This window comes from Fusarium odoratissimum (assembly GCF_000260195.1).
Source record: "Fusarium odoratissimum NRRL 54006 unplaced genomic scaffold supercont1.9, whole genome shotgun sequence".
In the NCBI taxonomy this organism is placed as follows: domain Eukaryota; kingdom Fungi; phylum Ascomycota; class Sordariomycetes; order Hypocreales; family Nectriaceae; genus Fusarium; species Fusarium odoratissimum.
In genome coordinates, this window is record NW_022158695.1 from 1,332,093 (window position 1) to 1,357,224 (window position 25,132).

The 25,132-nt window shown below is 48.3% G+C and overlaps 9 protein-coding genes and 1 non-coding gene across 11 annotated transcripts; 4 read left to right on the forward strand and 6 right to left on the reverse strand.

Moving 5' to 3' along the window:
• Positions 1 to 20: 20 nt before the first annotated feature.
• On the reverse strand, positions 21 to 697 carry FOIG_06866 (uncharacterized protein; the record flags this gene model as incomplete). Its single annotated transcript, XM_031206104.1, has 2 exons — positions 21 to 492; positions 540 to 697. 2 exons carry the CDS (start codon positions 695 to 697, stop codon positions 21 to 23), a joined length of 630 nt encoding a protein of 209 aa, XP_031064828.1.
• Positions 698 to 740: 43 nt separating this feature from the next.
• Positions 741 to 1,430, reverse strand: FOIG_06867 (uncharacterized protein; the record flags this gene model as incomplete). Its single annotated transcript, XM_031206105.1, has 3 exons — positions 741 to 783; positions 835 to 1,090; positions 1,139 to 1,430. The coding sequence occupies 3 exons, from the start codon at positions 1,428 to 1,430 to the stop codon at positions 741 to 743; spliced, it is 591 nt and encodes a 196-aa protein (XP_031064829.1).
• Positions 1,431 to 2,362: 932 nt separating this feature from the next.
• Positions 2,363 to 2,677, reverse strand: FOIG_06868 (uncharacterized protein; the record flags this gene model as incomplete). Its single annotated transcript, XM_031206106.1, has 2 exons — positions 2,363 to 2,535; positions 2,590 to 2,677. The coding sequence occupies 2 exons, from the start codon at positions 2,675 to 2,677 to the stop codon at positions 2,363 to 2,365; spliced, it is 261 nt and encodes an 86-aa protein (XP_031064830.1).
• Positions 2,678 to 2,968: 291 nt separating this feature from the next.
• On the reverse strand, positions 2,969 to 3,328 carry FOIG_06869 (uncharacterized protein; the record flags this gene model as incomplete). The annotated part of the gene is made up of 1 exon (XM_031206107.1): positions 2,969 to 3,328. One exon carries the CDS (start codon positions 3,326 to 3,328, stop codon positions 2,969 to 2,971), a length of 360 nt encoding a protein of 119 aa, XP_031064831.1.
• Positions 3,329 to 3,910: 582 nt separating this feature from the next.
• Positions 3,911 to 9,129, reverse strand: FOIG_06870 (sterol 3beta-glucosyltransferase). 2 transcript variants are annotated; one of them, XM_031206108.1, is made up of 5 exons: positions 7,956 to 9,129; positions 7,805 to 7,902; positions 7,318 to 7,755; positions 4,495 to 7,272; positions 3,911 to 4,447 (listed from the first exon to the last, which is right to left on the reverse strand). In XM_031206108.1, exons 1-5 carry the CDS (start codon positions 8,695 to 8,697, stop codon positions 4,193 to 4,195), a joined length of 4,311 nt encoding a protein of 1,436 aa, XP_031064832.1. In that variant the 5' UTR covers positions 8,698 to 9,129; the 3' UTR covers positions 3,911 to 4,192. The 2 variants fall into 2 exon arrangements, with proteins under 2 accessions (XP_031064832.1, XP_031064833.1); XM_031206109.1 differs by having other exon boundaries at positions 7,318 to 7,902.
• Positions 9,130 to 9,441: 312 nt separating this feature from the next.
• Positions 9,442 to 11,629, reverse strand: FOIG_06871 (WD repeat-containing protein). The gene is made up of 2 exons (XM_031206110.1): positions 10,934 to 11,629; positions 9,442 to 10,880 (listed from the first exon to the last, which is right to left on the reverse strand). Exons 1-2 carry the CDS (start codon positions 11,451 to 11,453, stop codon positions 9,865 to 9,867), a joined length of 1,536 nt encoding a protein of 511 aa, XP_031064834.1. The 5' UTR covers positions 11,454 to 11,629; the 3' UTR covers positions 9,442 to 9,864.
• Positions 11,630 to 11,755: 126 nt separating this feature from the next.
• On the forward strand, positions 11,756 to 13,219 carry FOIG_06872 (uncharacterized protein). The gene has a single exon (XM_031206111.1). It carries the CDS (start codon positions 11,793 to 11,795, stop codon positions 13,071 to 13,073), a length of 1,281 nt encoding a protein of 426 aa, XP_031064835.1. The 5' UTR covers positions 11,756 to 11,792; the 3' UTR covers positions 13,074 to 13,219.
• A 6,610-nt stretch (positions 13,220 to 19,829) lies between these two features.
• FOIG_06873 lies at positions 19,830 to 19,927 on the forward strand. Its single transcript has one exon. It is a non-coding gene; the product is annotated as a tRNA-Ser (tRNA).
• Positions 19,928 to 20,140: 213 nt separating this feature from the next.
• On the forward strand, positions 20,141 to 21,456 carry FOIG_06874 (uncharacterized protein). Its single transcript, XM_031206112.1, has 2 exons — positions 20,141 to 20,255; positions 20,305 to 21,456. Exons 1-2 carry the CDS (start codon positions 20,211 to 20,213, stop codon positions 21,274 to 21,276), a joined length of 1,017 nt encoding a protein of 338 aa, XP_031064836.1. The 5' UTR covers positions 20,141 to 20,210; the 3' UTR covers positions 21,277 to 21,456.
• Positions 21,457 to 22,086: 630 nt separating this feature from the next.
• Positions 22,087 to 25,066, forward strand: FOIG_06875 (uncharacterized protein; the record flags this gene model as incomplete). Its single annotated transcript, XM_031206113.1, has 5 exons — positions 22,087 to 22,499; positions 22,547 to 23,440; positions 23,475 to 23,820; positions 23,843 to 24,152; positions 24,201 to 25,066. The coding sequence occupies 5 exons, from the start codon at positions 22,087 to 22,089 to the stop codon at positions 25,064 to 25,066; spliced, it is 2,829 nt and encodes a 942-aa protein (XP_031064837.1).
• Between the last annotated feature and the right edge of the window lie 66 nt (positions 25,067 to 25,132).

Below are 25,132 nucleotides of genomic sequence, written 5' to 3' on the forward strand. Positions count from 1 at the left end.
ATCCCAACGGTTCCTTCATATCACCAACCGCGTATAGTAATGACCAAGAACGACAATAGTTGACCAGACGTGGAGAGTAGCACAAGTCCTCTCCGTCCCCATCTCTCAACAAGAAGAATTGCGATCGATGAGAAGATTAGGTAAGACACTCCGTTGCAAGCGGAGAGCAAACGGGCCATACTCTCTGATAGACCAACGCTGTTGATGAGAACGGTGGGCATGTAGTAACTCATGATATTAATCCCGCCGAATTGTTGCATGAGTTGGGTGTTTGCACCGAGCAACAAACGCCGAAGAGCCTTGGTATCGGCCGTGTCTTTGTTGCGACGGAGGAGAATATCCTTCCACTTCACAGCGTGTTGAAGTTCATAGTCAACGCTATACTGGATCTCGTGAAGTTGAGATGTTACGACTGGGGATGTCGTTGGTTTGTCTTCGATACAGGCGAGGATCTCTGTTGCTTCTTGTGTGCGGCCGTGAGAGATGAGCCAGCTGTTCATTGTTAGCCGTTGTCTCAAGAGTCAGGTGTATACCAGTACCGAGGAGACTCTGGAAGCCATGGCACAGTGGCGAAAAGCACAAAGATGAACACAAACTGAGAGGCCAGGGGGAACCTCCATGCGACAGAGCCTTCAACGAAGGATAAACCGTAGTTGACCCAGTTGACGAGGCAGAAACCAGCAATGCTCATCGCCATTTCAAGAATGACAAGCTTACCTCGCCATTTGGCTTATGCTGTCTCAGTCTGCCATATCGGTGCTGTAGCGGTGTTTATACCATTCCCTATTATATACCTAGTCAGTCCATGTTACGCCCAAATGGAGGGCCACTCACCCAAGAACTACCCTCCCGACGATCATCTGCGGAAGACTATAAGATGTAACCTTTATAATGGTGCCGATCGACATGATCACTGTACCAACAATAATGACCTTCTTCCTTCCGAGCTTTTCGCCAATAGTGAGCGCAATGACAGCGCCAACAAAGCAACCGATGTCATAGATTGCAGTTACAGTAGCAAGGACGTTCGTCTTTGTTGGACCGACAAGGTTGTGAAGCTTGAGAAAGTCTTGAGTTACGACAACACCACCTGAGAGTGCCAGAGGTTGAGTTTAATGGAGGCCAAGGGTGAACTGACTGAAGACTCCTTGGTAGTAGCCAAAGAGTGTCATGTCAGTTGCGCATGCAACCTGGGATGGTTGGAAGGTGTAAGTGAGGGGTTGCGTTGCGTGACGAACTGTTATCCAGAATGTAAGCCATCCTCCTCTGAGACCGAAGAAGGGCTGTTTCAATGATTTGGCCATAAGACATTGAATTATTGAAGGAAGAGTTTTACTAGAGAAGAAGGTGATCAGAGCACAAAGATGATGCAGCAGACGATGCACATCGTTACCAAGTCTGTCAATTGACTTGTATACTCGAATCGCCATTCTCAACTTCCATTTAGCCGCTTTTTGCAGGCAGTTCCCAAGTTATCCCCATAATCCTTTGCTTGACGGTATAGTGGATGTATTGTTTGGCTGCCTGGACCTCACCTGACTTTCTCTCGGTTGCCATCGACCCGAGATGCAGTGATGAGTGTTACTGTCGCGTTAGCCTGAGTGCAGCCAGGGAAGATCTCATACTTTTCTTCTTAGCGAGCGAGTCAAGTGGGATGAGACAAACAGCTCGGTGGCTTTCCCGTGGGGAATTAAGCTTGCTTCTTGTATGCGAGTAACTTCACTTGGAGACGACAAGGATGACAATCCTCCTCACGTGCTGTTGACATATAATAAGCTGAGATATTTGTAAATGCCTCTATCTTCGCAATGCAGACCCTTCAAATAACCCCAACCTACTAATAAGGAATACTATTCTCCAGTTGCATCTGTCTCAGCGACACATCGCTCACCACATGCTCCAACCCCAAACACGAGATGGCAGCGGCGTGAGACATAATAATAGGCCAAGTACCCTTATTCTCGACATTGAGAAAGTATCGAGAATGCACGTTTCCCCAAGCACTGTACACTTCGGGGTGCAGCTGTATACCCCCCTTTGCCTGCCATGTTACCGAAGCATTGTGTTGATGCTTGCGATATGTGAAGGCGCATTCTTCATTGACTCCACCGTTCCATATTCTAAGCCTCTCTAACTTTGGCATGCGCGTGGCTATTTGCGCAGCAGTTTGTAATAGTCCGCTGATCTTGAAAGAGTCGCCATTACAGGTGAGAAGTTGGGACGTCAGTGTAAGTGAACGCAACTCGCACCATTGCCACTTTTCTCAACATTGGTCGAAGAAGTCGACGGCGCCAATCATAAAAGAAACGGAGAGGTGCTTAAGGGAGAGACTTGCTGTCGCGACTTCTCAAGGAAGGACTGGTTACCTCGACGGTATGACTGGCGGAGTCATTACGGTTGCTTGATGACTGCGTGGAAGCTCCTCTCTGTGGAGGCGAGATACCGCGTTGAAGTACTCGTTGCGATCTTGGAAAACGGTCATCGATTTGACGTTCCTAAAAGAACCAGGTGCTGCAAGCAGGTGTTGTGCATATCCTGCGAACATGTCAGTACTTGAAACTGCAACGTAACTTGGAGTCAAAGACTTACTGTAACCATGAGAGAATCCATAATGAATATCCGAGAGATCCCAAGTCTCAAGGGAAATCTCTTCCAACCGGGGAAGTCGTCTGGACATGCAAGACAGAGTTTCTGCTGAAAATTGACGCCTGCAATGTCGAGGAAGAAGAAACTTGGTAACGGCTTGGACAGAGGGAGCAGATGGCATGTCAAAGTCCAACCTATTAAACAAGCACTATAGTGCCTTGCGGGGAGGGGTTGCGAGGTCCCTGGGTTCAGAAGTCGATAAAAGACACATATCTTCGTCTTGTTCCCCTGGACCCCCATAGTGATGCCCCTTGAGCCACTCCTCCAAGTAGTACATAGGCTCATACACATTGACCTCTAGCGTCAAGTCGTTCTGTGACGGCTAGGATTCCAAGGCCTGGAATAACCGTTTCACAGTAACGCTGATAGCCCGATCCTCCGAGCTAAGGTTATAGCTACCGTCCCACCATTTAGGATGCTTGGTATGCTCAATGTTGAGCCAGATGTGTTTGACGAGTCGCCTGTGTCGACCACACAGCCGGCTAAGACTCTCAAATACCGTTGGGGTCCTACCACAAGCGTCCGAAGATGAAGCTTGAATACGAAGGTGCCGAAAGGTCTTCTCAATGGCGTCGTGCCATTCTATCGAGACAGGAGCATAGGGCGCGATGCGATCGTGAATGACGACGTACCCCAAGATCATGCCGCGAATCTCTTGAGGGAGTGAATTCCAGCGAGTCATTTTGTTTTATATGTGCGGGAAAGTTCGTGTTGAGAGGATGTGGTTAATAGAGGCTAAAGTGAACGAGAAGTAGAAGTAAAAGTAGAGGGACTTGGGAGAGATGAGGATTCATACACTGCTCACAGTAAAAGTAACTTTGTGAATACGAAAAGTAACATTGTGAATACGAAAAGTAACTTTGGCAATAGTCCATCAGAATAAGAGTGAAAATTGAGTGTATGCTTGCAGTCGTGCACAAGATGCTCCATAAGCCGTTGTGTGATGTAGCTTTCTCATTATCTTTTCTACCGTGAACCATTTATAACTCTATTATGGCGATTTATGAGATTCATGGTCCCGATTAAGCTGGAGTGACGTGACAACTTGTCAATGAAGAGTTCGGAGAGTTCATAGAGGCTTCTGAGTTATTCGCCAAAGTCACACAGCTTTTAACTTTCCTTACAATCAAGACTAAACAACCCACATGATGTACTTGACTCAATAAAAAAAGGTACGAGCGCATGAGCAAATAGTGGATAAATGGTGGGATAAACTCAGCGAAAGCTCCATGTGGGCGATGAGGCTCGCTATCAAGGCATCGAACTGCATTGGAATAAGTTATTATGTAGGTACCAATTGTCAGTCTCATCATCGAAGTCAGAGCATCAAACCTCGCTTGTCAGTTTCCAAGACGAAGTAGTGTTATCTTCATACGTAGTCTATGACATCTAGATCATACGTCTATCTACAAGCCATCCATCCAGACTCCAAGTCATCCAAAAGACCAGAATTAAGCCATCACCTAAATGCAGGAGAACAAGCACGCAACCAGATAAAATCACCAAAGAAAACCCCCACACATAACAGTTCGTAGCGACAAGTACATCATGCCGCAGCAGTTGAAGGCGCCTGACTTCCCAAAGACAGCGGCTTCTCAGTGTCTACTAAACCCTCACTCAGCTTCTTCGTCACGGCGTCGGGATCTGGCTCGTCTCTTCCGACAAATGTCCAGCTCTCTTCTGTGTCGTCGTCTTCATTTGCGTCGTGTTGTGCGGCCTTACCGGCGTTGCGCTTGATGAGACTCTTGGCGTATTCGAGATCGCGGTAGATGCACTGGATGGCGCTATCGACACCCGATTCCTGTGGATGTTAGTGACTTGTGGAACTGAGAGTCGAGGGGGACTTACACTGCGGATCTGCTCGCCAAGGACACGAGCCTTTACAATCATGCGCTCGTTACGCGTCACTTCCCAGAGGGCTCGACCGAAGCTGTTGGTACCCCATTTCTTCACCCAGACTCCAACACCAAGATCCTCAACTCGCGTAGCAAAGAAGAACTGGTCGCCAAAGAATGGACGAATGATGGTAGGAATACCGGCACGCAGACTGGCGCCTGTTGTTCCAGAACCACCGTGATGCGCAGCAGCATCAATCTGACTGAAGAGCCAATCGTGTGGTGCGGACTTGATCACATGGATCTCTGGAGGCATCTCTGGCTCTTCGGGGCGAGGCTTGGACGGGTCGTCTTTCGGTGAGATACGGTCTGACCAGCCCTTCGACAGAATGCACCGAACATCTGCCTTGAGAACAGCGTCGATGACCTCTTGTGTCATCTTGGCAGGGTCCTTGACGATGATAGAGCCAAAACCGACGTAGACCAACTTCTTTCCATCCGCCCTGGCTTTGGCGATAAAGTCCTGCAGCTCCTGAGGCGGCTCCCAGTCACCTCCCTCATTGAGGAACCAGTAGCCAGTTACTCTAATCCAATCCGAAAAGTCCAGAGGAGGTGCAACCACGCTAGGACTGAAGTTGTACAGGAAGGGCACCTTATTAGGCTGCATCTTCTCAAGGTTGGTGCTGGGCAAGCCAAGCGTCTTTCTTCTCCATCGATTCACCTGGAAAGCTGTAGCCTTCCAAAAGATGTTGTCAAACATGACATATGTCATATAGTTATATGCACCTCCCATCTTGTGCTCAGGCATAATAAAAGCGTGAGGATATGCTCGTGTCCTAGTCCAGGGCATAGTGAACGCTCGGAAATAGGGAATACCAAGCTTCTCCGCGATGTGAATGCCAGCCATGGCAGAAGGAGACTCAATCAGAAGTTCAGAACCCTCACATGCTGTGTAGGCAGAGTCAAGAAGTTCGTCAAGCCATCCTCGGAAGGTCGAGTTTGCCTCCCGAAGGAAAGCCCAAGTGAACGTTCCATTCTCGATACAAAGACGCATCAGCTCACCAGGGTCGCCTTCAACTCGGGCGAACTCGATACCGTGTGACTCAATCCATCCTTGGAACTCCGCATGTGTGGCAATCCGAGGCTTGTGGCCTTCAGCAAGAAGACCCTTGCACAAGGCAATGTATGGTTGCACATCACCTCGAGATCCGATGGTGAGACATGTGATCTTCATCGACTTTTGCGGCTTGAACGCAAGACCGGACGAATTGGGGTTGTCAAACAATATTGTTGGAGCGTTCGAAACTCCAGAGGTCTCGCGTGGTAGCTCCAGCTCGTGGTTGACAAACTCGTCCTGTCGCGCAGCCTTCAGGGCGTCGCGCTCCGCAATTGCAGCAGCAGCTTCTTCATCGTCTTGCTCCTCTTGGTCAAGGAAACCAGACTTCTCAAGAAAACGGTTAGTCTCCATGAGTTGATGCAGCGTCACCGCGCAATCATCTCGGAGCCCTGGTCGTCTAAATTCAAAGAATAGCTCCTCGTGACCACGAATGACGACGGTAAGGCCGTAGTAACCGAACCGGAAACCCTTTTCCTTGTGGACATTCTCGATATCCTTCAAAGGTAGGATGAGCTTTGTCCTTGTGCCGGGATACAAGCTTCGGAAGCAGAATGATCGATCACTGATATAGAACTTTCCATAAAGAGGCAAGACCTTGAAGATGGCCCCAAAGTACGTTGCAACAAGCTTCTCTGACTCGGGCAAGGTGAAATGCGCTCGGAATCGATCCATGGCGGTCTGTGTCTTGTCTTCCGCGTCAGAGTCGATATCATCGGCATCATCATCGGTCTTGAGCTCTTGAGGCTCATCGTAATGCCTATGTTCTCCTTTCCACATGCCATGCACCTTTTCCACATACCCCAGTGACTCGGTCGCAAACATAGAACCCATACGCTGGCTTGTACGACTTAGATACTCCGCAAAGGCGTTAGCTCGTTGTAAGGGATATGCTCCAATCTTAGTGATACTGTTGAGTGTTGGTGTTACTGGACGCTGAGAATCACTCGGTTCACCACCCATTTCCTGCATAGCACCTGTCGTTGCTGCATGGTGAATGTGGCGAGGGCGCTCTCGATTGGAAGTAGAGTTCCGAGGCGTTTTCTTCCCAGACTGATCGCGCTTTCTAGATGCCGAAGCAGAGCGTCGCATCGTTGGGCTGTGAAAGACCTCGCTTCCTTGAAGAATCTGGCTCGCGGATGGATCCTCAAACGAAGACGGTGATAGCGTGGAGATACTTGGGTTGTCAATCGATGAATGAATAAACGAATCTCCCGAGTCCTGAGCCTGTTGCTGTCTGGGAGTCGTGCTGCCGTGTTGATGACGACTCGTTGATCGTCTGGTGCCGCTGAAGCTCCTGCGAGGGCTGAAGTCTCCGATGGAACTTGGTACATCCATACTCTTGCGTCCAAATCTCCTGAAGCCGTCAAAGCTTGATCGTGGAGCGTCCATACTTGCTCGAGGGCTCAGTTGGCTTGGCGAATGAGGCGATAGTGGCGACATGGGAGCCAGTGTGGCCTTCACGGTATCGGGAAGTTTTCCTGTATGTAGTCTGTCAATTTGGGGAAGATGACGGCTTGCTGCCATCGATGTCCGGCCAGATGGAGGTTGAGAGCTCTCGTTCTCTTCAAGGCTAGACACAGCTTTCTCCGCAGACCGGCTTTCTGCAGAAGCCTCAATGAGGATCTTAAGCACATTGATGGCGTCCTTCCCAAAGCTGAAGAAAGAGAAGAAGTACTGTGGCTGTTAGTGGAGAGCTTTCCAAGATTTTTGGGCACTTACCTCGTCAATAGCATATGTCTCGTCATTGTCAATGACTCTAACCTTGCAAGTATCGGCGAATGCAATCATCTGAGTATCTTCAATATCGATTACATTTTTAATCGGTAATGAGATCTTGACGCTGTCACCATCGTTGTGACTTCGAAAGATGACTCTCTGCAGGCTCTTGACCCATTCTTTCGCACTTGGAGCACTGTCGGCCTTGAACTTGTACGTTCGATGATGTGTCTCAACTGTGAAATGTAGACCTTCCTTATCCTTGTCCACAATGTTTGCCGAGATGCCATATCGCAGATCAATCTGTCCGTGGGGAAAGTAAACGTCTGTCGCAGTCTTGTAATATGCCAGAACATCGCCCTTTAGTCGGAACCAAAACCTTGTGTAGCTTGGGTTGCGTTTGCCGCTCTTCGATAGATACCCTGACTTGACGGCCTCGTTCTGAACTTATGTTAGTAACTATCTCGCAATTGGGGAGTCCATGACATGCCGCCTTCTTGGGGAGGTATGCGTAAAAGCAGATATGCTTGGAAGTGATGTACATGTATCCTTGAAGAAGGACACTTTGTAGCAGCCAGCAGGGGTATTCTATGGCCGATTAGCATACTAAGACAAAAGATCAAGATCAAACTTTAACAAACCCTCAATGACTTGCTCGTATGTATCAAACTCGAAAATCTCCTTGAGCTTCTTTGCCAGAGCCGAGACTACCTCGCCATCACTAGATCGACTAACATCAGATGATAACCGGTCCAGATCGAAGCTGGGTCTGCTAGACAAGTCCGCCTTGGCCTCCAACATCCTACTCATGACACCTTGCGTATCTTGGCGTGTCAGGGTAAGAGCTGGCGCAGGCGACAAAGTGCCGTTGTCTTCCACGTCGGATTCATCAGCAGTCTCAACCGGAGCAGATAGTCGAGATGGCTGGGATTTATGCCGGGAACGAAGTTTCGGCAACGCAGGTAGCGATCGCAACAACTTATGCTCCGAAAGCCTTTTCCTTCTGTGTCCTTTGTCCTTTCCCTTGCCTCCTGGTTGTAGGATCGATGTTTGTGCGATATGGTCACGGCTATGTTGTGATGATGATCCTTCACCCTCTTCGTCACTACTCATTCCATCGAATCGATCATTAAAGTCGACACGAGAGCTAGCAGTCGCAATAAGACCGAATATGCTCTGGTTCATGTTCATGAACATCGGTGGCCCTTGTGTAGTGTCATCCTCTTCTTCGTCTTCGGCATCGCTTTCTCGTAGAGGCTCGGGAAACACGGTCGCGGTAGAGTTTTGTCGCTTCCTTCGATGGAGTTCCTCGTGGACATGCTCCTTGATGTCCCCCGCGCCAATGCTGGCTTGGGCCGGAGCATCATCAGCTTGAGAAGCCATGATGGCCGGTCAAGTCGAGCGGGGCGAAGGTCAACGAGCGCTTACAGTCGTGGTACTATTGCGATCGGAAGGATGGGATGGTCCGCGAACGTGTCGCCTCAATATTTCTTGTGCGAAGTCTAATTAGATCGAGCGTTAAATTCTAGACACGGTCCGAGGATGGGATGCGAGTGGTCATGCAGTCGTGAATATGGACCCGGTTTGCGCCGCAAACAGCCAACGCTATGCTATCGTGGGGAAACAATACGACTCGAAGTTGATGCCATCCACTGCGCGTATCGGGATTCGTGAAGATTCGCTTGTGTGAGTGTTACGCTACGGTACGAATGTTATTGTTGGGGAGAACAAAAACAAACATAAAGAGGAGTTGGAGGAAACAAACATTCGGATCGCAAGGAAACGAACGAAGCATGGATCAAGATAAGGATCACGGCATTCCTGATCAAGAAGGAACCTGACCCTGGGGCTGACGCTGCCTAGGCTTTTAGGTCAATCTGCCTGAATCTCCAGTGGGGTTTTAGGGGACGGCTAGTGGATCTGACCTTCTCAGCGGTGGAAATACCCTGGGGAAATGATGGAACCCTTGTGTTCTATCCACTCTTGTGAGTCCAGAATGACCTATGATTGGCTGAAATTGTTATCGATAAAAAATGACGCCAATCGGGCGGCTCATCTTTCAACACCGTGAATCGATCACATGCAAGCATTGGTCAAGTGGGAAAACAAGCCCAGATGATGTGAATAGTGCCCTTGCCATGCTGACCATAAAGGCCCTCACTCAGAGAAGAGAGATCAGCTGTTTGTGAATCCACGTCATAATGAGCGTCCATGCGATAAGTTTCGGTGCCTGAGTCAGAGGAACGCCATGGCTTGTCATTCACTTTGGGGCGAAATCTTGAGTGGCTAGGAGCAGTAGATTCCACACAAACGTTAAAACGTGATCGACTCAGCCTCTATGTACAGAAAAGCAACTGTTTAAAACAAGGGTCCGACAGTCCTCGACTCTCGTACTCGGACATTCGTATTTTACACTACTCCAACAAACGCGTATTCCGTTCCGCCATTGCCGACAACCTGATCCATTTTTCACGAGATATAGCAAACCAAAACTCCCGCTTAAATGCTGATGATTCCATGCGCCCCTTTTTGAAACCGGTAATCCGAGGCTCACTGCCAGAAACAAAGCTTACCACTGGACGTCGCACCAGCGACCCAATCGCGAGATGGGTGGAAGTGTGCAACGGCTGGTACTGCAGTGATACCATCTCCATCAAGCTGAGCCAGTTGGCTACCGTCTGAAGCAAAAACATCCACAAAACGATTCATGTTGCCAATGACAAACTTCTGAATTCCATCGTGAGGCCGCTTCTGCCATTGGGGCTTCAGAATAGTCACCCAACGACCAGTCTGATTGTTGTGGCGTACTTGATGGGTAGGTTCAATGCTTATGTCCTGGCCAGGTTTCCAAGATGAAGCGTCAGGGAAGTTGTAGATCTTAATAGTATCGTCATATGAGCTAGTCGCAATATGGCCACCAGGACTCCAAGATGCGTGCGATACAGACAGCCTCGATCCATGTTCTCCAAGGAGGGCAGGATGTCTGAGATCCCCTTTGCCAGTGATCTTGCGAAGATCCCAAATCTTAAGTGTGCGGTCTAACGATGCAGTCGCGAGCAAGTGAGGTTGGAGCGGATGCAAAGAGAATCCACCAATCTTCTGGTCCGAAAGTGTCCAAATTTCGGCGTCATCGGAGGTTCGAGTGTCGTACTGGCCGACACCGCCTTCGAGTGTAGAAAAGTACAACATATGGGGGTTCGACTCTGCCATGTCAAGAGCTGAAATGGGCAGGTCCTCATTGTGATCTGATGGCGCCCATACCTGGTAGGACTCTCCTTTGTTCAAGTCCAGTCGCCGGATTGACGAGTCGTATGAAGACGTGTAAACAGAGTTGTTATCTTGCTGAGAGAAAACGAAGGAAGTAATCGTGCGACTGTGTATCTTGAACGCAGATATGGAAGGATCAGGCACAGATGTATCTTCGTCTTCATCGCTGACTTCAGGAGCAGACTGCGAAGCGTCAAATATGCCCATGTTACCTTCTTTGTCACCAGCAAAGATAAGAGGTTTCGACTCGGTGGGGTGGAGGCCGAGAGCATAAACACGTTGGGGTGTGATCTTGATGTCTGTGTTCCAGTGGTTAGTGACATGCTTCTCGCTTGTGCGAGACACTACTTACCATTGGGAGCCCAGTGCTCGTATAACTTCAAACCGCCCATACGGTTTCGCAGCTCCTTCAAATCCTTGTCGGTGGTTTCCTTAATATCTTCCTCCGTGAACGTTCGGACTCCGGGCTGCGCACCACGGACGAGGCCCTTAAACCCGTCCACACCAGCGAGATACTTCTTGCCCTCAACGGCGATATCGCCGAGTTTCAAGTCTCCATTTACTCTCAACCTTTTAGCCTTCGCCTCCGCTGCGACATGTTCGGCTTCGACAGCCAGTTTTCGCTTTAGTGTATCGTTGTCTGCATCGAGACCAGCGAGTCGTGAGGACTGCCGAGTCGGCATCGCAGGCTCCCGTTTCGCAGGCGTCCGGGTCTTCGATCGGGTTGGCGTTGACTTCTTTGGGGGTTTCGGCATAACTTTCTTAGCGACTACGGCGACATCGGCTAGAATCTTCTGGTTTGACGCCATATTCTCTTGTCGCCTACGCTCGAAGGCGCTCATGGGCGAGTCGACGCTTTTCTTAGGAGGCATGGTCACGGTGAATGAGGGGCACGAAAAGTAAGTTTGAACAAAGGTCCGTGAAGCAAATGTGACAAGTATGGCCTTGTAATAGCCTCCCCAGAGCAAAAAATTCGAGTGCTTGTGCTGTTTTGCGCAAACGGCAAAAGTGGGAGGATCGTGAATGGTGACGTGAAGGGCACAAACCAAAGCGCGACTCATTAATTGAATTTGGCGCGAAGTCACGCGCTGGTGCCTACGCGTTCATCCGAGATTCAACCGACCACTATTTTCAACCAGTATCAATTTTCAGCCTCAGAAAATCTCATGTGAATTAAATGTTTTAGCTAGTCCTTGAACGCAACATAAAAAATGTCTCGAAATCTTTTACCGTTCTTGTATCAAACAAGGACACTGCAGCTCGCTTGTAGACGTCCTGCGAGCATTATTTTCACTCAAAGAGCGGGAGTGGCGACTTCGACAAGACGACTCAGAAAAGCTGATAATTCTGAGATTCCTTTCGAGTTTGACGAGGAGGAGACAACAAGTGCAAACGAAACTGAGATTGAACGACAAGGAACTTTGACGCCGACGGAAACAGAAATTTTCAAAGGAATTTTCGACGATATTGCTCAAGGCCGCTTAGCCAAAAACAAAAAGCCTTCTCAGTCTGGCCAAACTCAACCTACAAGTTCACCACCAAACCAACAGCGACCAGATGCGGCACGTGGAGGAAACACACTTGTCGAAAAGGCCCACAACTCGAACTTCAGCGATGACTTCCTCAAGCGTTACCCAGCATCTCTTCGAAGAGCTGCCGAGAACGCTCTGGGCAAATTCGAACTTGCACCGAAGCGCCCTAATCTTTACAGCTTGGCTGAGCTTGATCAGGCGGAGAAGAAACAGATGCGTGAGTGGGCAAAGTATGAGCAGATTAGGGAGAAAGAGAAGAAGAGAGTGCAGGATCTCATGAAGGCTTGTGAGACTGACATTGAGCTTTGGAATGTCATGGAGGAAGAGGTATTCTCCTTGCCTGGGAAGCTGGGTATTGTCGAGAAAGACACAGCGGTAAAGAGGGGTCGGAAATCCAAAGAGCAAATTGCGAAGGAGAAAGCTGAAAAGTTGAAGGCCGAGAAAGCAGAGAAGGCAGAAGGGGAGAAGCCTGTTATGGATATCCACGGACATCTGTACCCTCAGTATCTCATCTACGGGCTCGATCTCTTCGACACCGCATTTGCCAGATCATCTATCCTCGCATTCAACATCCTCCCACGTGTCAAGGAACTCGGCCTCTCCTCTTACGTTCTCGGCGTATCAACCACCTTTTTCATCAAACTCGCTGAAATCCACTGGAAGCGCTACGGCGATGCTACATCCGCCTTTGACGCTCTTGACGAGATGAAACCAGTTGGTTTGTTCCCGAACGAACAGCTCGGTGATCTCGAGGGGTTGGTTGAGCAGATCTCAGATCACTTGCATAGCTGTACTTGGGGTGCTCAGGGACCCTTTGTTATGGCCATGATGCAGGGACCTCCTTACGATGCCAGTCTTATGAGTCGCCTGGGACGCATGAAGGGGCTGATTGCAAAGAAGCACTTTTACAACGAGAGAGATGGTCGATCCGAGGATCGCACAAATCGAGCTGAACTTTGAGCATGGAGACTCTGAATGATGGGTAAATGTTTGTAAGACTATGAAGTTGGATATATGTGAAAATGTATTTTATAGTTTTATAGCTAAGTAGGTATCTGATGCCAACAAACTGCTACATCGAGTGTATTTGTACACCTGTGTTCTTTGGCCTAGATAAGTACTAATCTACCTACTAGGTAAGGTAAGTAGGAATACCTTCGTACACATTATCTCAAGGTACTACCAATGGCCGCTAAGGAAGAATAAATTATTTCTTTGTTGTTTATATCTTACTTGTAAAATGCCATATACACTAGATTACTCTATGTTCTTGCGCTCTGGTCTTTTTCTTTTTTAAACTCAAAGAGCAAAGGATGAGAAATCATGAGACTTGGAGCCCTAGAAATGTGTGCAAGGAATTGTAAGGCATAAAAATTTCGCCGTACTTTTTATATCTTGGGCTGTTGTGTGGGTAGTTGGTGGAGAGAAGACCATGTCTGTCTCTCCGGGCCTACATGGCCCTGCGACGAACGCGGTCCCAGATCGCTGGAAATACCCGACGAAAGTGACGTTGCTCATAATTGACAAGCACATTTTAGTAGTCAAGCCACACCCTCGACTAGTCGTGAGGTCAGTCTACGAAAGGGCACCGCTGATATCTGGGTTTTACTCTACCTGTATGGCTATGGCGAGGCGAACCATGAATGAACCAAGCGGTAAGGTCAAGTCCATGGGTGATTATTGGATTTCCAGGTACCAATTACTGGATTGCACTTTCTTCTACCATTCCTTTAACTGGTAGCCACTTCCCATGGACGAATTCTCTTGTGTCTCTTACCCTATCTACTTGATATAGTGCGTTCCTGCTGTCTCAATTGCGCAATATTAATGGAAGTTGCTCTAAAAGGGAATTCGCCCTCGTTTGGAACGATGCTGGGTATTTCAAGATGTTCTGTGAGCCTGGATCTCTTCTCTTCTTTTCTTCTTCTTTGTCGGATCCAGGCTCTTCCCCAGCGTCCCTATTTATCTTTAGCGACAAGCCCACATGGACTTCGGTCCAGCCCGGGCACCCCCTCTTTCGTATTAGTTTGGGTCCTCCGGGCCTGTGAGAATTCAGTTGTCTGACTTCCGGTACGAGTTCAATGATTTCTCCTCTGACTGTCAGATCGCAATACTTCACATCAGTCCTATTCAGCCAATCGACCCTGGGCCATTTGCCAGAAGGAAGACCTTTAGACTTTCAAGCTTGTCTATGGTTCCCCTCTGGACGGACCATTCAAAAGTTTGCTTGGATATCTCGCCCTAGGCTTCAAATTATGTATTCAACAAGCCACAGGCCTATCATCACATGAAAGGCCTTCTTAGGTGTACATCTTATCCGATTCACCTCCTTCCTTCTGTTAACTTGATCTTGCGACATCGAGAGACTATTTCCGTTTAAAAGGTCTCACTATTACAATATCGACATTAATATCAGCGCCACTCTCTTCGGCTTTGCGTCAGACTCCTTGAAAACCATCACGGGCAAGCCCAGAGGAACATCGTTTTAGCCTACACACCCATTCTGCCGGATTTACTAGTTGGTTCCTGGGGTCACTCAGCTATTTGAAGGATTCCTTATCATACGGCCAAACTTGAGGCTACCCACACAAGTTGTGATAAGGTTGAGAGGTTAAAAGAGGCTTCTACCCAAAAAGCTTCCACGAACGGGCCAGTCAGTATTTCATTGACTGCGCTACGGCTCACCACTCCGGACCCTGAACTACCTGTCAGAAGTCCTTCAGATGTTCAAGTCTGCCTGGATCCGAAAATACAGGACGGAGGGAGCTCCCACCCCCTCTTTCGTATTAGCCTCGGTCCTCCTGATCTATCTGCTATCGGCATTTTGCTGTCTGACTGCCGGTTCGATCCCGATGGCTTCCGTTATTCCGACCAAATCGATTTGAATTAAACCATGGGTGTCAGCGAGCTTGGCAGAGGTCCCTGCGCTTCACCTTTATCTATCTTGTTCTATCAACCAGAGGCTGTCAACCTTGGAGACCTGCTGCATTTATCAGTATGACTTGGCGTGGGGATAATTTCCTTCCGTGGTACTCCGAGGGTCATCGTAAGCACGCCGGGCCCAATGGACACGGCCTTTCTTCCATTGGTCTAGGTACTCTGAGCCTGCCACTGTGTCATTGCCCGGATTTTATTCCGGCTTCAATAGTTTCAACCATTCCCCAAAAATCGGGTTGGAGGATGCTTTCTTTGGGCTAGGAAAGTTTGCGGAACCTTTTGACAGCACCTGCACTATGCATATCACCCGACCGCGAGCCCGGTACATTATTCAAACCAGTCTTATTAGAGCTGGCGGGACGTCCATCTTTCGTCATAGGTACATCTGTCTCAAGTCAGTCTATCGTTACCTGAGATCTCTTAATCGTCCGGATTCCAGCTGCGCAGCGGCCATCATGCACAGGTCATATGCCAGTAGCCAGAGAAAGCCCGGGCTTGCCGTACACAACATCCCTGGGCCAGTATGACAGTTTAAATAGCGGGCCATGGAGGCTACGCTATTACGAACTTCTTGTTTTTGAGTTCAACTTGGGGAGCTGTCCTAAGTCCGATTTCCGGAATGCTTCCAACCGGTCTCCAGGTCAGTGCTCTCATCTAGAATCTCGGATTCTCGCCTTCTCGAAAGATTTGACCAGAGTTCTCGGCGCCCTTAGCTACCCTCCTTTTATCTTCTCAGTAGGCGTCAAGATTCCTGACGCTCCCAACTCAGACTCTCACAGGCAGTACAGCAACGCCATCGAGGCTATTCGCAAAGCCTCTCAAAGTGACGATACACAAGTATTTCAGGTACCGGGGGATGTTAGAAGGGCTGAGTATTGAGCTTCTCCTTGCGCCAAGCCGTATATGACTACTCACCCTCGTCGCGAACCATTTTGTATCAATCCCGTATGTTCACTACATATTGTTACACTCGTTCAGAAAGGATCCAATTGCAAGTCTGCCCGCCTTCTCTGGACGCATCGCTGCATGGCTATATCTTTTCATGCAAAGGACCGCATGGATCTCCGATTATGATGGACTTCATTCTGCAACTGGACGTCCAGATAGTACCACGAAGCCATGACCCTGTCATCATACGAAAGGGTCTCCATGGGCTATAATGCCCAATAATCTGACTACTTCTGTGGTCCCAAATCTGCTGCAACTGGCAAACCAACATCAGGATTAGCCACTCATCAGCTTGGGGCTAGGCTCCCTGCGAAACACTATGACCTATTCGAGTGTTAACCCGACAACACCGCCTCGAGGCCACCAAACTCTCAGAGTCGGAATCTCTCACTGGATGAGACATGGTCTCCCTTGCTACCTGTAAAGTCTGCTCTTCTCTTACCATCCCAGCATACCCATTCGCCATTCGCCATTCGCCATTCGTCATCTTATGGCCTGTATCCCCCTCTGAGCGGACCGGAGGCCCATACTGTGTGGATCATATTCAACTTGGTCTGCAACTATTCTGGAATGACATACACCTTCTGATTATCTTATAGCCAGTATCTTTTCTGGGGGGTGGAGCCCAGCAGCATATACGTTCTTTTTCTGGATACGAATGTACCTTGGCCACCCCCAGATGTCTTCTTACCTTTCAAACTCGGGTTGCTGTTTTTCTCAAATGGGAGCTACCGTGATAGCTCCAAGAGATGCTGATCTGTCGAAACTAGTCACTAGTCCAGGATTCGAAATGGTTAAGACCCGAGATTCCTGGTGCAAAAGATCCTCTAGGTGTCTTTGGTTAACGACATAATCCCAAAGGACGATGTTTTCACCACGATGTTATGTCGGGTGTACAACCGCACCTAGAGTCCTCATCAGGGGCCTTCAAAATATCAGCCATGGCCACAAAACAAAGTTCTTCTTGTTTTTACTGTTGTATTATTCAACAATGTATAATTTCGGAACAAGGGTATTCGGAAATTCGCTTTAAGTCTAAGCCCTGTTGTCAACGCAAGATCTCGGCAGATGAATACCTTCTGAGCGCTGCCGGAGAAGCAGGAACGGAATGCCGATGGTATTTTGCGCATGAATTTGAAGAGTGACCCTCGAAAGATAGCCCAGGAGAAACCTATATACCACTATTTTGAGTGACGCGGTGGTTGTTGGAGGTAGTTGGCTGGCGTTGTATAACACTGGTTTGGAAACATGTGATATGACTATAACGGATCAAGAAACGAGAAAGTAGAAAAGGGTGTTCTCTAGACACAGGCTTAGTAGGATACCCGTCAGGGAATTCCCGAGAGCACATGTTTAACTATGTAGATTACTTCATGTATTGGCTACACCGAGGGAATACTCGCCAACTCATAGTAACCTACTCTTTTTGGGTAAGGAATATGACAAAATAATCGTGTACCTTGGCCTGATCTTCCATTTATTGCTCTACAGGATTCAAGGCTTAAAATAATGTAGCTTCCAAGAAAAGAAAAGGCTTCATTTCGTTCGAATCCAGCTCCTTGCCCAGTCCCCCCCTGTCGCACATATTGAAGACTTATGATACTGACCATCTCTTCTCGTTTATAAGAAACATCTGTACTTTACAGGATTTGCATCTCTAGACCCCATAGCCATCATCGAAGCCTATGCGTAACTATTCGCTGCGGGGTCTCGCGGCTAAAAGCCTCTTTTTAGGCATCCACTCTGTTGTAGGCATCAATCACCTGCAGTCATTGAATCCAATCCTTAATGCTCTTTCAAATGAACAGCATCCCAAGCTGTCAAGAGGCCACTTGCCAGATATGAGGTTGTGAGGACAAATAGCAGTTGTTCCCGCCAGTTCTAGCGTTCGAACCCCTCGAATACCGTCTCGAACCTTGTCTTGTTCATCCACATCTCTCCCATCGCACAGAACAGAAGACCCAGTATACCCAGGAACTGATTAAAACATTGCCTGTGTGGCAAGTAATACCAGACACTGGCGGCATAGCTGTAGCTCTCAGGGGCAGGAGGTATAGGCACGTATTGAAGTGCCCCACCAAGCCTCAGAGGTCCTCTCAGATAAAGCCTGACCAAAGCAAAATACACTGGAAAAGCGGAATATACAGACATGGCTGAAAGGGGGCGGTGATCAATGGTCACCCACTGGTACAAATCACCGGGGGGCATTAGGGAAGATGATGCATGACCAAAGTATGATAGCAATGATAGTGCAGCAAACAGCCGGCAGCAGAAGAGGATTCTTGTGCCAGGGTATAGGAGAAGGAGTCTGCTGAAATAATATGTTAGAAAGCTACTAAACGAGAGATGCAGCAGATAACACCTACAGGCATGAGAAAAGGGAAATACACTAGAAAATCGTAAAATCTAGATATGGCTGAAAGGGGGCGGTGTTTCTTTGGTGGTGATAGGTGTGTTTGCGAGAATGTCCTGAGTAGGCGGTTGTTCAGTGGCTTTGCATGAGAATGAAGTAATAAAGCACGCAGAGGAGTTGAGTCCGTAGTGTAGAGTGTAGATCGTGGATCGTGGATTGGTGGTTGTGCTTGGCTTTTGTGGTCCGAGATTGAGAAGAGGGAGGGTTCAGTGTTTTGCTTCAGCAATGGAGAATCGGGGCCAAGAAACCTTCTATTTATACCTCAGGAAGTTCAGTTGGTCGCCAGTTGAGTCATCATGTAGGTTTATTGGATGGAAAAGCATAGTGAGAGATCCGAAAAGTCTTCGCAAAATAGAGTTATCTAAAAGTGTCGCTTTAACCAATTAGCATTATCAAGGAAAATTATAACAACGTCGCCCTTGGCTCTTGATACGAAAAATACGAGTGAGGCGCACGATGCAAGTATCATCTGTCAGGTCTGTCAACTCAAAATAACACACTTCAGGCAGCATACTTGTACAGATTGACCTCCTTGGGCTCTGGTTTGTTTACGGTGTACCCAGGGCCCCATTCCTATAGCTGGACAGCACAACTGATTCAAACGGCCTTACCGCCCTCAGCAATTGTTCGTGATCAAGATATGTGGTGCTTGTGTCCTTGGGGGCGGAGAGATGAGATGGCGAGGTAAGAGGCTCTTGGGTAAAAGGAAAGCGGCATATGGAGATGGTACGGGTGCGCAGTGGAATATGCGGAATTCCTGAAAAGGTCTACCGTGGTTATTATATCGGAGACAAGTCGGTCCCTTCGTTAGGTGCAGTTCAAACTTCACAGCATTGCCGGCTGATCGATGTGAAACGCCTCTTGGGGATGTTGTGTTGACCGATCAGTGTAAGACTTCACTGCACAGGCTCAGATGTCAGCATAAAAAAGGTTTCATGCTGAGGCTACTGATGATGAATATTATCTGTGGTGTGCTGGCGTAGGATGGCTGGATGATGGTGAGTGGCCAGGGGCAGTTCATCAACTTAGGGTTATCTAATCTAAATTTGGGAAGAGTTTTCTAGAAAGTCAGTAAGCCTTTGAGGATCTTAGAAAGCCTATTCTTTGTATTATTGTTTTATCACATCTTAGACCATTTTGATAGAGTCAGCAAAACGTTCTGCCTAAGTCGTGCTGGTATTGAGGGTATGAGCAGTGACCAAAGACGTCGTGAGTGATCCTCCATTGACAGGGAACTGAAGGGGCAGTAAAAAGAAAATCCGGACTTGCGCTGCTCTAAATATTCAGTCTCTCTTTAGCACCGCAATCGTCGTCCGCGATAGTGATGCAGGATCACGGTGGATAGCTGGCCCCAACAGATGTCTCTAGGTGGAGCTAGGGGTGGTGTATATGTTCCGTAATATCAATCGCCACAGCATGACAACGTGGCCGAGTGGTTAAGGCGATGCCCTGCTATCTCTTCGAGACATCATAGGCATTGTGTTCGCACGCGTAGGTTCGAATCCTGCCGTTGTCGATGCTTTTTTGCTTTTGCTGTGTCATTCTTTTAACCTTTTGATCTGCTCAATTCCAACGAGATCGAGAAATTATTCTGTGCTGGCCTGAGGTGATTGAGGTCATGGCGAGCCGATTGCTTGTTGGGAGCCTGTGGAATAAACCAATTAGCGCTTTGCGGCGGTTTAGAATTGTGGACCGCTATTTAAATGCTGACAACTTCAACGGGTTTGAATTGTTACCTCCTTTTTATTTGAGATAATTGCCGAATCTGAGACGCAATCAAATACCGCTCCCGATAGACAATGGGCTCGTTTTTGTCTCGGAACGAATTCCCTGTCGAGGGCAGAGTATGTCGTTCCATTCCCTCAATGCAGCCACCCCACTAACACTTTGTAGACAGTCCTAATTACAGGCGGTTCCAGAGGTCTCGGCTTAGCAGCAGCGCGCCAACTCTCCTCCAGAGGCGCGCACGTCGCTATAGTCGCCCGTGACCCAAACGTCTTGAAAGAAGCTCTCACTCAAGTCGAAGAATCTGCCCCATCTTCATCTCAGCGCTTCTTCTCACTCACTGCCGACGTCACCAAGGCTTCAGAATGCTCTCGTGTCGTTGCAGAAGTTACCGCCTGGAACAATGACAGCCCGCCGGATATCGTCTGGTGTTGTAGTGGAAGCGCGCACCCGACGTTGTTCGTTGATACACCTGTTGAGCAGCTCCAGACTATGATGGATAGTAATTACTTCTCGAGTGCATACATGGCCCATGCTACACTGAATGCATGGTTGAGGCCTGCTATCGACAGTGTTACGAAGAAGAGCACAGAAGTCAAGATACCGACGGCTCGTCACATCATCTTCACGGGCTCTTTTGTTTCGTTGTACAGCTTTGCGGGTTTCACGCCTTACTCGCCCTCAAAAGCTGCCATCAGATCACTCTCAGACTCTCTTTCACAAGAGATGAACTTATACGCAGGAGCTCACCCCAATGAGCCTCGCGTGCGCATCCACACTGTCTTCCCTGCAACGATGCCAACCAAGTCACTTGACACCGAGAACAAGGTTAAGACAGATGTTACAAAAGCGCTGGAGGAGGGTGACCAGATCCTCACACCGGATGAATGTGCTCGTCGTGCAATTGCGGGGTTGGAGAGAGGAGAGGAACTCATTGCGACGAGCACTATTATTAGACTTGTCATGACTACTGTCATGGGTGGTGCTATACGTGGCGGATTTTGGGCGGGCTTGGCAAATACATTGCTAAGTTGGGTTGTGATGATTGTTATGGTGTTTATTCGGTGGGATATGGATGCCAAAGTTAGGAATTGGGGGAAGAAGCACGGAGCGAGTGGTATGGCATCCAAGGACAAGTAATGAGGACGTTATGCTGTTGTTCCGAAAATATACACGCGGGCATGGCTAAGATGAAGTCTCGGCTATCGAGATCGGAGTTATTTGATCGATCGAGCAAGGTAGAACATTGCAAGGCGAAAGATGATACGAAACGTAGCGATGCCTAATATGGACCTCTAATTTCACCTTATTCATGAGTCCCCGCACTGTTCTCCCTTGATGTGTTGGTTGTGAGAGTGAGAACATGATGCATGTGGCGCGTTGCACGAACTAAGCCCTGTCTCACTTTATGATCGGAAAGCTCACCGGAAGTTGAACATTAAGGAAATTGGTAATGTGTGCTTCTTGTCTAAACACTTCGAAACCATGGAGATACCGGAATGATGGCAAGTCCCTTGAACAAAGTCAGAGAGTTTTGGAGATAGACACTGAACTTGAAGCATTTGTAATAACGACGATTTGTGACTCTCATCAGCATGAAGTATACACTGTCGATTGCCAGGATGCTATGGAATAGGTCACAATATTCTCTATCCCTTCTGCCGAGAAAGGCTATCTTGCAGCTCTCTCTTTTCTCAGTGGAAGTCATTGTTTCATTCTGGAACTGCGGGGCCCAATCGAGTGAGGCATAGCCATGATTGCTAGGCCAACTGCAGGCAGTCTTACATGCATGATGTAAGACAGGGGTGCACAGCCTCTAGAGGCAGCCGCAAGGCAATCCACGACCAAGTTTAGTCCTCAAAAGCCTACAATCTATGGTTACAGCCTCGATTCGGTTTCCTTTGTTTCTTTCCTCTCAATTGTGCGATAGTTGAACGGTAATCGCTCGCCATGGACCCTTTGTCAATAATAGCCAGCATCGCAGGCATAGCGTCAGCTGGCGCTCAGCTCTCCAATACTCTATTCAGACTTTATAAGACCGTGAGGAATGCACCCAAGGAGATCCAATCTGTCGCCATTGAGATGTCTGGCTTGACTGTGACCCTCGAGCATTTATGCGATATCATCAGAACGGGGCAATCATATGCAAAGCCACAGTTTTGCGATGCTGTTCGACATGTTGTTAAGAATATCCAGGTGACGCAGCAAGAAGTCTCAGAGATGGCAACTGATGAGAGCGTCTTGAGGAGGGTTAAGTGGCGCAAGGCTGCGAAGTTGCTGTCGGATATCGATAAACACAAGGTCACATTGACCCTGCAAATTACGATTCTTTCGGCGGCTGTCTTGGTCAAGTCCACCAGCGGGTAAGCACCCATTCGGCAGTTTTGAACAATGGTTCTGACCTTTCCAGCCGTCTACCAATACAAGAGAAAGTGGAAAACAGATTCAAGGCCCAAGCCGAGAGCCTTATCCTGGCTGGTCAAGCTTCGCTCCAGAATGATGAATCAGAGCCAATTCCAGACCCTCCTCAAGAAAGAGCACCAAGTCCACCAGTTCGCACAAGCAAAAGACTACCAAGTCCCGTGCGTGAGTCTGAGATCCCTGGACACGTACGGACCGAGGAGCTCTACGGCCAAAACAAGAATTCTGAAGACAACGCATTTCTTTCTGCAAGTGAGAAAGAAGAGGTCCATTCAGCACTTGCGCTAAGTGTAAAGGATCCAATACGTCCAGAAAGACGCTATACCGTTCCTGCGATCGATGATAAAGATGAAGAACGCATCTCTTCAGAAGACGAAGTAAGGGTTTACCGACGTCGCAGAAGGTCGGGGTTTGATCCACTATCTGGTGGTAGCATCGCGCAGTTTGGACCTGATTTCCACCGACGCGGCGATGCAGCTACGTTTCTTTACAACCTTGTATTTCTCAACGAGATACCAGTGAAAGGAGCACCAGATCAGAGCTCATATATGAGAGACACTGGAAGCGACGAAAAGATAGAAGTGCGGTACCAACATCGACATTCGGATGATTCCGATGACTCTGAACACAATGGGGGTCGTCGGGAGAGAGTGAGATTCCGAGACCCCAAGCCTCAAGAACCAGGAAGGATTGTCAATCGACTTCTTTTGGCTTGGACATCACTGAGCGAGAGCGAGGTTGAGAAGGGGAAAGCGGATAATCAGCCTGATAAAAGTAGGGCATTTGGAGAAAGTGACAGCTCCGACAGTGAAGAGTCGCTTTACGGGCCTGAGGACCCAGAGAAAACCTGGAGAAAAGTAAGTAATCCAAAATTACCGGTAGTGTATAGATATGCTAAGGCTTGGATAGGAAACAAGAACAGCTCGCAATAGGTTCCTAAGAGAAGATATCAAGTACAACAATCTGCCGGAGTTTGATCCTCGTGGTCGCAGAATACTCAGGCCGGCGCGAAGCAGGACACCTACCTTGGGATATACGAATGCACCCCCTCGAAATAATGGCCCTTCACCAGCATCGGAAGAACCAACTATGCCATACCAGAATGGCGGCTACGGCCAACCGTACGGTCAGGCTCGAAATCCTTATGCACCGTCTTACAAATCTCCGGACCAGTCAAACTGGATGCCTGGTGCATCAAACCCCTCTCATAGATATCCTTTCCCATCATCATCAGGAGAGACATATCCCCCCCCCACCAACTCAGTCATATAATCCGGTCACAGAGACAAAATCAGCGAGAACAAAGTTCCAAAAACCTAATTTTGTTGTTCTACCACAAGCAGATTCTACAGACTCTGAGGCTGGGCCAATGACTCCCAAGCTTGATCTCACATCTGTTAACCTAGGTATCATGAGGCAAGGCGATGAGCCCATTTGGGACTGTGATGCATTCATGTCTGAGAAAGGATATCCAGGGAGAGCGATCATGGGAGCGCTTGTTGGCGATAAATCTGCTAGAAATCCTCATGGATTGGATTTGGCACATACATTAATAAGAGGGCAGGGTTTGAAGCTTGTGTATATCCGAGGCAACGGTGCGTAATAAATAGGGTTCTTGAAAGGTGCAGCTGCTAACGAATCAGACCTTGGTGAAACATGGTTCATCAATGAACAGCCCATCTTCTTGCAGTTCCTGCATTCTGGGTATTTACCTCAGTTCTACCCAGCAAAGGAGACTGATGAGAGAGCCATGAAGGAAGATTACTTGGCTATTGGAGAAGAATGGGCCAGCTTTGAAGCTCTACAACAGCTTGGATTAATTGTTAAGAGACGAGAAGAAGGGCGTGTCCTATTGGAACCTAGCACGACATGGGCAAGTAATCAGCTTCATAAAGATTTAGACTTCATCGCTAACTTAAGCAAGTCCATGATTAAAGAGCTTGCTACGACGACACTTCAGCTGAGAAGCATGCGACAGAGACGCACTTTCACTTCGACTTTCTATAAGCCTATATCTGTGTTTCGACAGAAACATAGAGTTAAAGTACCCCCACTTATCGCGACGATGGAGTCTAAAACTCAAGATTCTGCTGCTCCAGATAGACGTGCAACGGTCGAAGATGAAAGCGAAGTTGACATCGTCGAGTTGCCGATCAACGAAGAGCCCAAAAAGACACCAGAATCAACCGCAGAAGCCCAAAGCGAGACAGGCCCTGTCGCACTTCAACCACAAATTTCCATCACCCCACCATCAACACCACAGCAGACTTCGCCTGACTATTTGGACACAAGCGAGGTAGCATCACATGTTTCTTCAGGGTCGCGCTTGTCTAGGTTTGTGAGGCGTTACAAACTAGGAGGGAAAAAGGACCTGTCTTTACCTCTGCATCGACAGAGCTCAAAGATTAGCGGACACGGAAATGAGATTACTGAGTGGCAGGATGATGATAAAAGGCCCCTGACACCGACGGACTCGGGTGTCGGAAGCTCTATTGTCTCGGGGCGATAAGTACCTTACTTAGGAGGCTAAGGCTCATGTTTTACTATATTTCATCTTCTACCTATATTCTATCCA